Consider the following 15,000-nt stretch of genomic DNA (forward strand, 5'->3'; position numbering starts at 1 on the left):
GTCTCCGGGCCCCTCCCAGCCTCTCCTTAAGATTCCTTCCGCCTCTCGGTGAGTGGCGTCTGCTGGCTCTCTTGTAATGGCTTGGTCTGGGCGGGGAGGGAAGGTGTGTCCTCTAAGAAATACCCACATGACAGAGGCAGACGAGGGGTCACATGGGCGAGGTCATACCAGGGCCACCTGTTGGCGCCCTGCCCACGAGCCATGCCAGCTGACATGCCAAGACCCATAGCCATCTTACTCTATATTTATAATTACGACAAAAATGGGAGACGCATTTTTCCTCTGAGGATGTGATGATGAGGGTAAAATTAACTAGAAACAATGGGAAAAGACCGAACTGTAGGCCTAAATCATGACGGATTGCATGTGCGTCTGATTGCTTCCTTTTTTTGGCGTTAAGATCTCGCACACACGGTATCCTCATAACCTGTATATATACTGTATGTATGTATGTGAAGAGAGTGAATGAGCAATATGTTTTGAGGTGCTACGAGACATAATTCTTCTTGATTTCCCATGACATTCATGTACTAATTTTCATTCTGTGGCGTATTTCGCACATCGCGATCCATACCAAAGAGGAAGGCACGCGCAGCTCTTTGTTGTGGATTTCTCCCCGAGCGGGTATAAGGTAGCATCGCATAAGCAGGAGTCACAGAGAACAGCGCCATGGATTCGGAGCGACCGCGTTCGTTCGACCGAGCTCTTGACATTGCGCCTGCGACGGGAAATGGCCGATGCCCCAGCTTCGTCTCGACCGTGCGTTTGTGATTATTTCATTGTGCTAAGTCGTGTGCCTTAACCACCGGGGGATTAGTGAATACGTAAACGTGGCAACACCGGTTAGTGTGGAGCGCGACCGTAGCCATGTATGTCCTGAACTCCAGGTTGCCAAGCTTCCCTCTCTCTCATCTGCCAAAGCGACGTAACATCCGCCGCTTTCTCCCTCGCCGAACACAGAGCTGGTGACGCCAAGGTGGCATGTCTGCCGCCAGCACCAGCGGCCGTGTCCAGCTGGCACGGTGACCACTGGGCCTGCCGCGCGGATGCCTGCCTGACAGGGCGCGCATGTGAGGGGGCAGCGCCTCGTGCGGTCGCCTTTATTGCTGATCCCAGGAACATGCGGCACTATTGTCGGCTGCCCTTTGTCTAAGGCTGATGCTTTAGGGCTCCTGTGCTGCTTTTCACTCTTGGACTAATTGGTGTGTCTTTTCCCGTCTCGAAGTCTCCACTTATTGGCCGCGGCGACTACTTGATCTTTCCAGTGAGAGGAGTAGGAGTAGGCAATGCAGGGTAGGGCTTTTGTTGGCCTCCGAGGGACTGGTCCTTTTCTGTCTCGTATTGGGACTGGAGTAACAGCTCGTGACTTTGTAATGGAAGAGGTTTGGGCATTGTACGTCTGTATTTTATTGTACAAAAGCGTACAGGGAAACCGTATATAATGGGCGCGCCCTCTGGTAACTCATACGTTGGGTGTACTGCCATGATATGCGAATTTGAAGTAATAACAACTATTTCAGAGTATTATATGAATATATGAATTAGTTATATAAAACAAACGAGAAGAAGATAATTGAAGACACGGGAAAAACAGAGATGATTTGAGTGACGATGCAAACTTTGATATGTGGCAAGGGTCTTTCGTAAGATCTAAGGTTGTAGGTTACCTCTATCAGAACAGCTATGACATGTACCCAGACCTTTGGCCTAGCCTTATGTGATGATAGATGACCTATGGTGTTTCCCTCTCGATAAAGAAAAAAATAATCAATACTTCTTGGGTATAGATATTCGTTTTACATTAAATGCCCACAAATAGCAATATTGAAGTCTCCGTTTTAGGTGTTGTTACGCAATTGGCGAATAATTGGAAGGAAATACCCGTACGCTGATGGCATTGATTGGTGATGATGGCGCAGAAGGGTTTTATTTCCTCCTTTGTTCGGAATTCCTCAACTGGCGTTCGGTGTCGACAGGCGAAGCGAATTACAGGCCGAGGTAGCCCAATCCGGAATGAATAAGTAGTATAGATCAGAGTGCGGTTGGGGAATACCGCTAGGCGAGTAGACAGGCTCGACCGTGAACGGGTTTTCCAGAATAGGGCCGGATTAACCTATTTAGCATGAAAGAAATTTTTCAGGTTTGCTGTTTGAATAGGATATAGCCTTTGGAGAAGATTGGTGTATACGAGTTAAATGCATACAGTGTGTTTGCTGGCAAACCCATGCACACATATGAATACACATATTCACACACACATACATTGCATTCCAAAGCCATTACATGATCCCACCATTGAATTCCCCTTCTGGGTGTCGAAGGAACATCCGTGAGTGGAGCACAAAGATCCCCGAACAAGGCTTCCCGACGCGCTGGCTGCGTGCGTGTGTGGGCAGCCAGACACCCTCCGTCGAGAGCGAGGATCGATGCTTCTGGTGCAGCTGTACCAGCCCTCGCTGCTGGTACTGCAGCTTTAGTGGGGAGGCCAGGGAAGGCCGCATTAAAGAGGCCAAGGAAGGCCGCTCGTTGCGAGGCCGGGGAAGGTCGGCTGTCGTGAGGTCGGGAAATTATATGCCGATGAATTATACGCTGAAAGTGAGAGATCTATTTAGAGGTAGAGAGATATTTAGAGAGAGAGAGAGAGAGAGAGAGAGAGAGAGAGAGAGAGAGAGAGAGAGAGAGAGAGAGAGAGAGAAAGGAGAGAAAGGAAAGCGTTACATTCCTAAGGGCTGAGGTAGGTCTGTAGGAGATCTATTCAACCTTGGGAAGTCCCGAAGACTGTGGAGGACGACTTTTTAGCCCACCAAGTAGCTTTCAAGCACCTCTCAGTTTCTTTCTCCCTCCCTTCCCCCTTTCTCTCTTTCTTTTTTCTTTCTATCTCTCTTTCTCTTGCAATGTATAACTTCCGCTCTCATTTTTATTTCGTTATTTTCTCTGCGAATATGCGTGTACCGTTTCCATGGCGTGCGTACGAAGAACTCTTAGCAAAAAAAAAAACGAACAAACTAAGTCCTAACCTCGACGCGAAAGTAAGACGGTAACAACCAGAGAGAAATGGGGTAGGGGGGGGGGCTGTACCACCGACTTTGTGGTAGACTGAACAGGCTGAAGACTTCCCATCTCATGGAATGTCCCTCCCGCAGAGAACTCGAACGCACTCTTCGTTCTCATGCACTAAGCACACACCCACTCTAGCTCTTGATTTTATTATCTTTTATTTTTTTATTATTATTATTATTGTTTATTTATTTTTATTTTTTTTTTGGGGGGGAGGGGTCACCTCCATGTTATTTCTATCGCTATGTCGCACCTAGTTTGATTGCTGTGAATATAGCGTGTATTGGTGAAACAAAGCACAGAAAAGTGCGGCAAACGGTTGGAAAAAGGAGGATTTCCAGATTGGCTTCAAGTGGTCGAGTGGGTTTTACCAACTGTGGTCGCAGCGGGAGTGTCTGTGTTAAGGCCACACGCCGTAAAAAAGAAACTTACGTAACGAGTCCCCGTCAAAATCGTTTGGTGCTATAGGATGGCACTGCAACTGAAACTCAAGCACATTGGGTTTTCTGGCGTGTTTTTTTCTTCTCCTCGTCGGTTATCTGATGACCCTTCCTCTTACTGATGTTATTGTCGCTCTCATTATTTTTATCATCATTTTCATGTATTTGTTATATGATATATTTGATGAAATGATGGTTATGATTATAATAACAAAGTAATAATGCGAAAGAGGATGACTTATCATCCTAAAAAACAAGACTATCTCCCTTCCACGCAAGAAAGGACTCAGACGGATGAGCAGACAGACAGACACACGAACGTCACATCCTTCCCCTCAGCCCGAAGCTGGGTCGCCCGAAGGAGGGAGCCCCTTCTTCCTGAACGGAGCGCCGAGGGGGCCGAGGGGGCCGGGGCTGTCGTACCCCTCTTGATATCGGTTCAATCGGACTTCCCCGAGGGCACTTATCAGTCACCTCGTAGATTAAAAAGGAGAGATAGCCGGTGTTAAATATGGGAATTTCACAGTCGATGAGGAAAGCCAATGGTCTCGAAATCCCGCGGTGATAACGGGGGTGGGGGGGGGAGCAGCTTGGACCGTGCTCGTGTTTCGCTCGTGATCTTATTATGGCTTATTGGTCTCACAACCCAACCAAGCACCCAGGCACACATGCACGTACGCAAACAAACAACATGTATTTTCTTACATATCTTTGTGAGAGCCAGATACAAGATTCAGTATTCTACCATCTTTCTCACAAGATTCAGTGTTTGTGCTGTAGCTCTGAGTGTTCACACATGTACAGAGCAAGCTGGGTAGGTGTACGTGCAGTTCCTCAGGAGGGGAATAAGGGACCCTCACGGCTCGAAAATGTAACCTTGCGATAAGTCGAGTGCCTAGAGTTAGGGGGGTGGTGGGGTGGGGGGGTGTAAGTAACCACGTCGGCAGTTTCATGTACTGATAATGATCTGTTACCCCGCGGGCAATGCAGGGCCGATAATCCCCGCGGTGTCCACACAAAATGACCGAGCCTTCCCACGGAATTACGGGATGACGTCACTGCGAGCATTGAAGTGACTCGTGATGTCGCCTCCGTTATCTTGGGAATCCACGCTGGCGCCGCTTATCGCTGGGCCGGTAATTCCGGGTTGAGTAAAGGTGGAACAGTACCAGCCAGTGCTTATTCTTGAGGGCTTCCCTTTTTGTAATTTATTTTCTGTACTTTGTATGTATTATCTACTCCTTTAATGACACCCTTTATAATTAGTTGCAATATATCGTCGGGAAAGAAAAAAGGGAAGAAAGAGGGAACATTCCTCTCATTTTTTACGTTATGATATCATGTCTTTGAATACATAATGTGTAAAGTCATTTTTTATTATTTAATGAAGGAAGACCGAAAGGGGAGATGAGAACAAAGAATGAAGAAAGAGAGACGAAGGAAAATAAATCGGAGAAGGAAGGTAATTTGGGAGTGAAGGAGAGGACTGAGAGGGAACGAAGACCGGGACTTCCCTGCAATGAAGGAAGGGGCGTGGGGGGTGGGGGGGGTATGATAATAAGGTAGCCATTGAAAAGGAAAATGAGCGTCACGTAGGGAGGGTGGGAGAGAGGGAGAGGGGGATCTTTTTTATACTCTTTTCTTTTCTTATGTATGTATTTATAAGTATTTCCATCAGAGAAATAGTTGAAGCGATACAGCAGACACGGTTATAGATATGATGAGGATGATAATGACCTCGATATGTGACTGGTCGATCAAAAGTGATAAGAACAAGTAGGATATGACGAAGCCCCGTTCTGGAAGTGCACTCAAGGAGGTTTAGGATTCATGGCCGATTGCGAAATGCCACAGACCGGTCAGGACAGAAACGGGGCTCGAGAAAGAAGGTCATGAACCAGTTCGTGAGGTTTGCGAACTGGTCATGAGAGGGCGAGAGGTCAAGGGCCTCGCCAGGGGCCGATCCGAAGTCCCCGCGAAGACTCCTCCTTGAAGGAAACGTCTGACACAGACTACCCTAAGTGTAATCGATTCAAAGAAGCTCTTTTGGGATTGCGACCTCGTAGTGTCGGGCTAATCGGGATGTGCGCTTGAATGGCCCTCCTGTTGATTCTTGAGACATGGTAGGGCGTTTGGGAGAGCCTCCGGGAAGCGCGGCCGCGTAGGAGGCGGAAGACGAGCGGGCGAGTTCGGTGTCGGAGGAAGTGCCCATATCTATCGTAGATCGTGTAAGTCGTGTGTGTGTGTGTGTGTGTGTGTGTGTGTGTGTGTGTGTGTGTGTGTGTGTGTGTGTGTGTGTGTGTGTGTGTGTGTGTGTGTGTGTGTGTGTGTGTGTGTGTCTGTGTCTGTGTATCTGTGTGTCCATACATACATATACACATACATATACATACATACATACACACATACACATATATATACACATAAACGCACTCACACAAAATTATCTACCCAAGCACATAAATAACGTGGTGTGTCCGCCGCCGATGGGCGCGTCGGGGGCCTCGCCGAAATGAGTTCCATGGCGGGTGACTCGAAAACCCCCAAGGTCAGTAGTTTGGGGATTTTTCACGGGGTTGCATAATGGCGTGACTCCATAAAAAAAATAATGCCAGAACGTGGTTTAATGAGACTTTGTGCCTATGTGATCGAAACCCGAGCGATGCGGATTGGGGATTCGAAGGGGAGGTAGATTCATGAGAGAGCCTTGGTCGCGTCATGAGGAGGGAGAGAGCACGGAGGCCTCATGACCACGGTGGGTATCGTCAGATGACGGTGATTGTGCAGAATCCATGAGGCGCGGGAGGCAAGTACGCGCGGACACTGGACTTGGCGGAGGGATTCAGTTTTGTATTATTTTTTTGTATTTTTTTGTACTTGTTACTTGAATCCGGGATATGATTTATTTTATTGCGAGAGGAATGAAGGAAAATATGTATGTGATGATAAGTAAAATGAGATCGAGAAAGGTAATAGTTAGGTAAATGCTGATCAACATGACCTTGGCAGTGAATGATAAAGACACAAGAATCCAACCCCATTGGCCGCTAACCACCCCCTCCCATCTCCCCCTCCTCCCCCTCCCACATATGATATGCATGTTTGAGAGGAGGAGGGGGTAGGGGGGAGGTCATGGGTCACATGGTAACCCAAGGATATTTATACCAAGAGTGCGTAAAGTGGGGAGGGGGGGGGATTGAAGGGCGGGGAATATTCGCAAATGTTTATGAACTCTGCAAAGCAATGATGAAGGCGAGGGCTTCCCCAGCAGCTGCCGTGTCCTTCGGGAGAACAGAATGGAAACATTGTCTCGGGTTCCTCGAGATGGTTGCCTCATTCTTCTGTATCTGTGCGTGTGCATGCGTGCGTCTGTGTGAACCAAGGATTTTGTGGCGAGAAAATGGCGTGTCTTTTTCACTATCTGGGCTTTTTTTTACGTCATCCTTGATTTGTAGTTCTTGTTGTTTGGCAAAAGACGGGAGGGGAGGACTTCACTGCTGCATTCCACGGGCTTCATGATCTGGCAGAGGCAGGCTTTCCCCTCACATTCCCCTTTCAGTAAAACAAATCGCATAAATGGAGCAGATAAACCGATGAAAAGAACAGAAAGCAGGGCGAGAGAGAACAGAGGCTGCCACCGCGAAGGGAAGAGAAGGGAAGGTTAAAGGCCGGGAGGAGGGAAAGGGGGGAAGGGAGAAGAGGAAGAGGGGTAGAGGCAGAGGGGAGGGGAGGGGGGGCGGTGGGAATCCCGTGTTCTGGGAGCGGGCGGCGGCATGCCCAAGATGCCTGGCAGCGGCGGCGGCACCAGAGGAAAAATAGGTGTCGGGTGCGCCAATATAGCCCCGGGCGCTCCTAATGCGGCGTCAGGAGGCGGCCCTTCGGACCTGCCCGACTTAGTCAGGCCACTAAATAAGGTCAGGGTGCCACACTAGGCCCGCCCCACCTGACTCATGCCCAGACCTCAGGCCAGAATTACTCCTGCAAACCCTCCCGCCCGCCCGCCCGCACGCACACACGCACGCACGCCCATCGCGCACACTACATTGTTATTGTTTCCAACCAAGAATTTGATCTTTAAGAGGAACCTCTTTGTTTTAGCTCAAGATATATATATATATATATATATATATATATATATATATATATATGTATATATACATATATATATATATATGTGTATATTTTATAATATATATATATATATTATATATATATATATATATATTATATATATATATATATATATATATATATATATATATATATATATATAGATATATATATATATATATATATATATTATATATGTATGTGTATTATGTGTGTATGTGTGTATGTGAAATATATATATATATATATATATATATATATATATATATATATATATATATATATATGTGTGTGTGTGTGTGTGTGTGTGTGTGTGTGTGTGTGTGTGTGTGTGTGTGTGTGTGTGTGTGTTTATATATGTTTATATATATATACAAATATACATATATACATATATATATGGTGTTGTATATATGATTATTTATATTTATACCTATTCATGAACACGAGCGTGTTTATATATATATATATATATATATATATATATATATATATATATATATATATATATATATATTCATATACATTTCATATGTTATATTCAGGTAGCTCAGCCAGCGCAAGGTACGCTAAGGTATTAGAACGGGATAGGATTAGGGGGGGTGGGGGGCACCCGCCCCGCTACCACGCGCCCGAAATACCCGGGAAGTACATACCGCCAGACCAAAATTAACGTTCCCAACTTATTTCTTGGGTATTTAGGGAGGAGCGATTTTTTGTCAAGTTGGAGATCACGAAGTTACCTTTGTTTTATGGCCATTTGCGTCTTCCAATCCGAACATGATGATTTTAGGGTGACTAGGGACTTTGCGTGAGTTTTATTGGATGTGGGAGGGGAAAGTTTTTTTTTTTTTCTTTCTTTGCGGGGAGAGGGGGGAGGGGGATAGGAAGGATGTAGACGTTCGGTGTGTTTCTGTTACGATAAAACGTTCAAATGCACGTCATTGTGAAGTACCGTCACATCTTTGGAAAATCCTGCCTCTCATCCTTCAAAAACAAAGAGCATCATTATCATTTTCCTCGGCTTTTCCTGATGGTCGGAGCTCTTACACCAACATGAGTAAGCATTTATATGTGAAGGAATATATATGGACGTTTAGGAATTTGATACATCCCTACTTTGTTACGTAAAAGAGAAACATTCGGACAATTACTTATGTTAACCACAGCCAAGTAATTAACAAAAGTACAGGAAGTACAGTAAGCAAAAACAACAACAGCGGTTCCACGAGAACCGGGCCCGGCTAACACCACAGGGTAGACTATCTGTGTGCCCGAGATTAGCCTTGTGGGTATATTTAGCTGACAAGGGATTTTTAATGATTTGGATGAACGTGTGGGTTGGTGGAATGAGAGGGGGTGGGGGGGAGCGGAGGTTATGTTACGTCACAGCATGACGTCCAGGAGGGCACATGACCAACCCCGCCCCCCTCATCCTCTCCTCTCCCGGGGCTGGGTTCACATTTATCGCCTTGAGGACAAGCAAAAAGTTCGCTGGCTTTCCCCCGCTGCGTGTTATTACACTGTTTTCTTGTTTTTTAATTTTATTTCTGATTCTAACAAATAGAAATTCCTGGGAATAGATTACACAACGGCGAACTATTGGAGTAAGGATTTAAAGATATGTGTAAAATTAAGCGAAGGAGGTATTTCTGGCGTGAGTGTCTTTGGCTGGGACGTCGTGTCACGGCTGGCAGGTCGCTCAGCGGGAAAACCCCTCGCAGAGAAAGGTTGGCAACCCTCACACTCTGTCGTTGCCGCGCCCCCGAATTCTCACCAGGAACACTCACGAATATTGCCATTATTACGGGCAGTTCTGATTTTTTAAATAGGGTTGGCCATTCCCTAAATCATCAGTCAACTGGAGTGATTGTGATTCCTTCCGATCTTCACGCGCGAGAGGAGGAGAGCGCTCGCCCTTGCGGCAGTAGGCATGTGGCAGCACAAACACCCTCTCTCGCCATATATGACCATGTACACAACCGTAGCCCATCTCCGTGTTTTGGTCCCGTCACGCTGGTATGTGACAGGCACCGCTTTTGGCCCCCGAATAGCACCACGTTGCCACCCAATGACGGCAAAGGGACCGCGACAATAAACCATGAGATTTCCCCAATCTCGGCAGTAAGGAAGCAACTCTATCTACGGGTTTCCCATCGAGAGTTCCATACCACAACGAAGCACTTATCTGGAACTTGGTATTTCCAGCACAAGTGGAAACTCCAAGGGACCCACGTGGGTTGGCTTAGCGGTCATTACGGGCGACTTCGGCTTAAAACACGTGCCTCACCACGTGTTCTCGGGTCTTTGTTTAAACACCCGCTCTATCGCCGGATGATTCGAGGTGAATGGCGACTTGTACAAAGACAATTATCTCGTTAATCGACCAGACTTGATGAAGGAGTTGCGGCTGCGTGTAATCTCGCTCTGATACTGAAGCCATTTTGCAATATCCTGCGAAATACGTACTCTGTGACGCTCCTCTCTTTTCTTCTGCTCTTGTTAACAGTTTCTTTTTTGTTTTGTACGGAATAATATATATATATATATATATATATATATATATATACATATATATATATATATATATATATATATATATATATACATACATATACATACATATACATACATATACATATATATAAATATATATATATATATATATATATATATATATATATATATTGCAATAAACGAATATTTAGACACACACACACACACACACACACACACACACACACACACACACACACACACACACACATATATATATATATATATATATATATATATATATATATATATATATATATATGTGTGTGTGTGTGTGTGTGCGTGTGCATGTATGTATATGTATATATATGTATGTATATGTATGTATATGTATAAAGATTTTGTTATTGCATTAATAATTGTCCGAGATGACTTGCCGTTTCTTCCAAGTTCACTCTTCTGAGCACCAGGATTTAAACTGGATTTTCTCGTGGATATTTTCCGAGTAGACGAGTTTTCTACCCAGCTCGAGAAAAGTTCGAGTACTCAGAATAAGTCTTTGGAGAACCCAGTTTGACTCCTGGCGTCGGAAGGAAACAATTTCGCTATGATTCTCATTTTTCATTACTGATTATCTTGACGTTTGGAAATATGGGAGCCGTGAGCAGAATCATAACCCTCTGCACAAGTGTGGGTAGTTTAATATGATACTGACTGTACTCATAACACTGACTCATCTTCGAGGAAAGTGAGTAATAACACTTTATCTCTTTATTTTTAACAGGCCAGACGTGTATCCACATCGCGGCGCAGGCTGGGCATAGGGATGTCCTGCAGCACCTCACTTGGTACGGAGCCGACATTAACGCCAAAGTAAGTAATGGAAAAAGAGAAACACACATGCACACGCACACACACACACACACACACACACACACACACACACACACACACACACACACACACACACACACACACACACACACACACACATTCACTCACTCACTCACTCACACACATTCACTCACACACACACACACACACACACACACACACACACACACACACACACACACACACACACACACATACACACACACACACACACACACACTCACACTCACACACACACACACACACACACACACACACACACACACACACACACACACACACACACACACACACACACACACACACACACACACACACACACACACACACACACACACACACACACACACACACACACGCACATATATGTGTGTGTGTTATCTCATTCTGCTCTGCATGCAAGCCTTAATAATCGAAACTCATTTAACACGGCGTGCCATACTGAGGAAGCCTTAGAGTGTGTGTTTGTATGTTTGAGAGAGAGGGGGAGAGGGAGAGGGAGAGAGAGAATCTGGTTGCCATCATATAAGAAAGATGGCATTCCCACATGTAAGCTAAATTTGAAGAAATGGTAATTTATTACAAGAAAAAAACACACACCAAAGTTGAGTCATTGTGTAGTCTACGTTGGGAAATAACATCGGCAGTCATGTGACGAAAGCATACAGCTGCGACTTTTAAGTAGTAATGAAGTGTATTGCCTAAGGGAATCATCACCGCTCACCACACATTAGGGAATTCCGACGATTTGAACAGACAGATATTTACTTTCATGGAGGTTATTCTTGTTGTTGTTTTTTTATAAATATATAAAAACCAGAATCAGCTCTCCCAAAATTTCCCGAATTTCCGAAGATTTTCCTGTTTGGATTTATTGTCTTTGTACATATTCAGGCATTCAGTCACTTCATAGAAGGCTAACGATGCGTGGCTTGTATTCTAGAAGTGTGTCGTCAGTGGGGACATTTTTTTTTATTTCTGGACGAATTTTACACTTATTTACTAAGTTTATATCACTGCTTTTTAGATAGATATTTATATGTGTGTGCCTGTGTGTATGTTTGTTTATGTAGAAAAAAAAATAAAATAAATGAAGGAATGGAACATGTATCTCTGTTTCAATTCTGTGTAGAATAAGTTTCCCCTGTGTAACACCCCCCTTCTTGTGCCCTTCAGGAAGGCAAGAGTGGTCGGACGGCACTGCACTACGCCGTTGAAGCTCGTGACGCCGACCTGGTGGAATTCCTCACCGAATCCTGCCGAGCGTCCCTCACCCTGGAGACCTACGCTGGACTCACCCCCTACCAGGTCAGTCACGAACGATGTTATCCCGGTAATGACGCTGATGGAAATATTTCTGTAATTTTGACACATCGCGAAAGCTTAAACGCGAGCTTCATGTGCTCTTGTGGATCTTTACAGCTGGCCTTAGCCAACGGGGCGATGGACTTGGCGCACCAGCTGCTGAAGCTAGGGGCTCCTGGGGACGCCCTCCCCTCCTACCTCACCGCGGACGAAGACCTCGACTACGATGAGGTGAGTCTAAGAATGGTCATGTCTTCAAGGTTTCCGAGCCACGAGTTGTTTTGCGAGTTGAATCAAATATGACCGATCGAAAATCTGAACACAGGGACATTGTTGTCGTAAGATCTGCAGCCACACATCCAAGGTTCGGGAATTCCCACAAAGTGGTCTCCGTCCTCCACAGTGTAAGAAAAAAATGGTGTAGAACAAGCCTTGCATCAGACCAGATTAAACAGCGGATTCCAGGGTTATATCGGGGATCCTTGCGATAGCCTTGATTTATTCCGTATTCCTCTAAGTGGGCGTTTTTGCATCGTATTTTGAAAATGAGTACATGTTTTTTCCGCAACCGCCCATCAGTTCGTAAATTATTTCGGCCAGTCGACCGACCCGCGCACGCGCTGCACCGTAATTCTTTGAACCCGAAGATCCAGTGCGTGTCAGCTGCACTGAGCGTGAAGCAGTGATATAATCAATGAATTGCTCCACACCCTAGCGACTTCAGAAAAGCATAGACGAGGACGTAAGTGATCTGGCAAGTTTTTATTCGCCTGGGGAAACGCTCGCACCAAACGACCTTGTCCTCTTCCGACCGTGGCAGCTCACTAAGGGTGGGACTCCGTACAACGCTGCTTTTTTGCATCGGCGCTTTTGCGATAAATGTACTTAGGGACGTCTCCTTATGTTAGTCGTGACCTTGGGGACACTTTTGGATTAAGTGTTCGTACAGAATTTGAGGATTGCGTTGAGGTAAATTTCGGCAAAGCTTTTACGACTTAAACAGGTCAGAACTGCCTTCAGCTACTGAGGGTAACGGTATGTGCATAAAGAAGAATTGATATATTTGCACTTTGCGTTTGGTATCCCGTGTTTTATATGAGATTAAAACATGTTAGAAATATCTCGGAGCCATGGATTGACGTTAACGAAGCAGGCAAGCATATATTAGAATATTAAGTATTTTCGCGATCTGTTGACGGCATCATCGTCAACCGGTGTTTTTTTTATAGAAAGAACGAACTGTTTTCCGTAAGAGTAGCATTAGTTGTAGAACTCGGGTAGATTATGTGGAGGTTAGAAAGAGAATTAAAGAAAATAAGAGCAAACCATCCCACGAATATTATTATTGACTAAATAATACAGCTTACTAAATAAGAAGTACTCGGAAACCAGTGTTAATACCCTTTGTGTTTCAAATTTTGCACCTTTGCCTCCAGGGGGAACACGCGGAACCTGAGAATGTGGAAAGGAAATGGACGATCGGTCGATCAATTCGGAACACGAGTAACTTTCCGGCTGCTGATTTTGCATAATACCTATTTCTCTTCGACGTTTAATTTGCTTTGCTTTCAAATTACTAAGTACATACGAGGGCAGTAGCGTTGGATTATTCAAAGTAGACTTTGTTTATCGAACTGTCCTTTTAGCACGAATTCCAGAGAACGAGGTAGCGGCACGCGAGTCTGCTGGAATTCCCGCTTTCAATGTTGCCGCTTGTTACACCAGTTCTTGTCTAAGTTGGACTACTTCTTTTTTGACATATTTATCTGGTAATTGGGCTAATGCTATTATTACCGTTATTATGTCGTTAGTTCCGTGCACCCAAGAATAATAAAACAAAGTTACGACACTAAAGCGGAACAATAAATGAGACGAAGTTTGGCACATTTGAGCGGGGGGTGCCAGCGTGTCTGGCCGGTGCCGCCATGGACGCATTCCAGGCACGGGAATTCCTTCACATGCCCGAAGACTTTCTTTTGTTATGACGTCGCTTATTCTATTTACATTCCTTGTCAGGCTTGCGATCAAAACAAAAAAAATAGTACAGAAAAACAAATTTTATAATCATAATCGAAGTTTTATTGGCAAATTTTTATTGAGGTGTAGAATAAATGCTGCTTTTTGGTATATTTTTCTCCTTGAGAATATACATACTTGAACCATTTATTATGAAAACTGCAATCAAAGTCATGTAAATTTATTTGAACTTTAACATTAGTTGAATATGATATGAGTACAAATAATAGGTCATGCTTTATATGTTAAGGGTATGGCCCTAATTTGCCATCTTGAGCAGCAGAAAGAATTTATAAATGAAAGAGTAATAGGACTTCAAATAGGATCCTTTTTCAAAACTTTGCCAACAGAAAATCAACTTTAATAAATTGTATGATTCTGTGTCTCAAAATAATTTCTTCTGTTCCAGGTCTCTAATGTGGTTGAGAGCTGCAATGGATGGGACAGTGTGGACGACCTCAGGATTGGAGGTGTGCCAGTGACCATGGGTATGCCTGTGCAAGTGAATGACCATCAGCCCTTCAATGCAGATCGCTACTTCTAAGAGATGTTTGTGTGCCCATCAGTGGCTGGGAACTTACAACTTCTGATGTGATTTTTTAAGATACCTGTAACAGGCATCTAGTACCAGTGACCTGAGAACCTTCACAGCGGATGGAGTGCAGGTCCTGTTAAATTGTTA

The 15,000-nt window shown here is 44.7% G+C and overlaps 1 protein-coding gene across 1 annotated transcript in view; it reads left to right on the plus strand.

Annotated features, from left to right (window-relative positions):
• LOC122245911 (NF-kappa-B inhibitor cactus) overlaps positions 1 to 15,000 on the plus strand; it is a 32,658-nt gene that overhangs the window by 15,469 nt on the left and 2,189 nt on the right. The window contains exons 4-7 of the mRNA XM_043004045.2: positions 10,888 to 10,976; positions 12,174 to 12,305; positions 12,420 to 12,533; positions 14,728 to 15,000. The exon at positions 14,728 to 15,000 is cut by the window's right edge and continues 2,189 nt beyond it. Of these exons, the coding sequence (XP_042859979.1) occupies positions 10,888 to 10,976; positions 12,174 to 12,305; positions 12,420 to 12,533; positions 14,728 to 14,862 (470 nt within the window). The 3' untranslated portion in view covers positions 14,863 to 15,000. The remainder of the gene's footprint in view (positions 1 to 10,887; positions 10,977 to 12,173; positions 12,306 to 12,419; positions 12,534 to 14,727) is intronic.

This window comes from Penaeus japonicus, unplaced genomic scaffold (assembly GCF_977035675.1).
Source record: "Penaeus japonicus unplaced genomic scaffold, GWHDUDI00000001_assembly GWHDUDI00000018, whole genome shotgun sequence".
Lineage (NCBI taxonomy): Eukaryota > Metazoa > Arthropoda > Malacostraca > Decapoda > Penaeidae > Penaeus > Penaeus japonicus.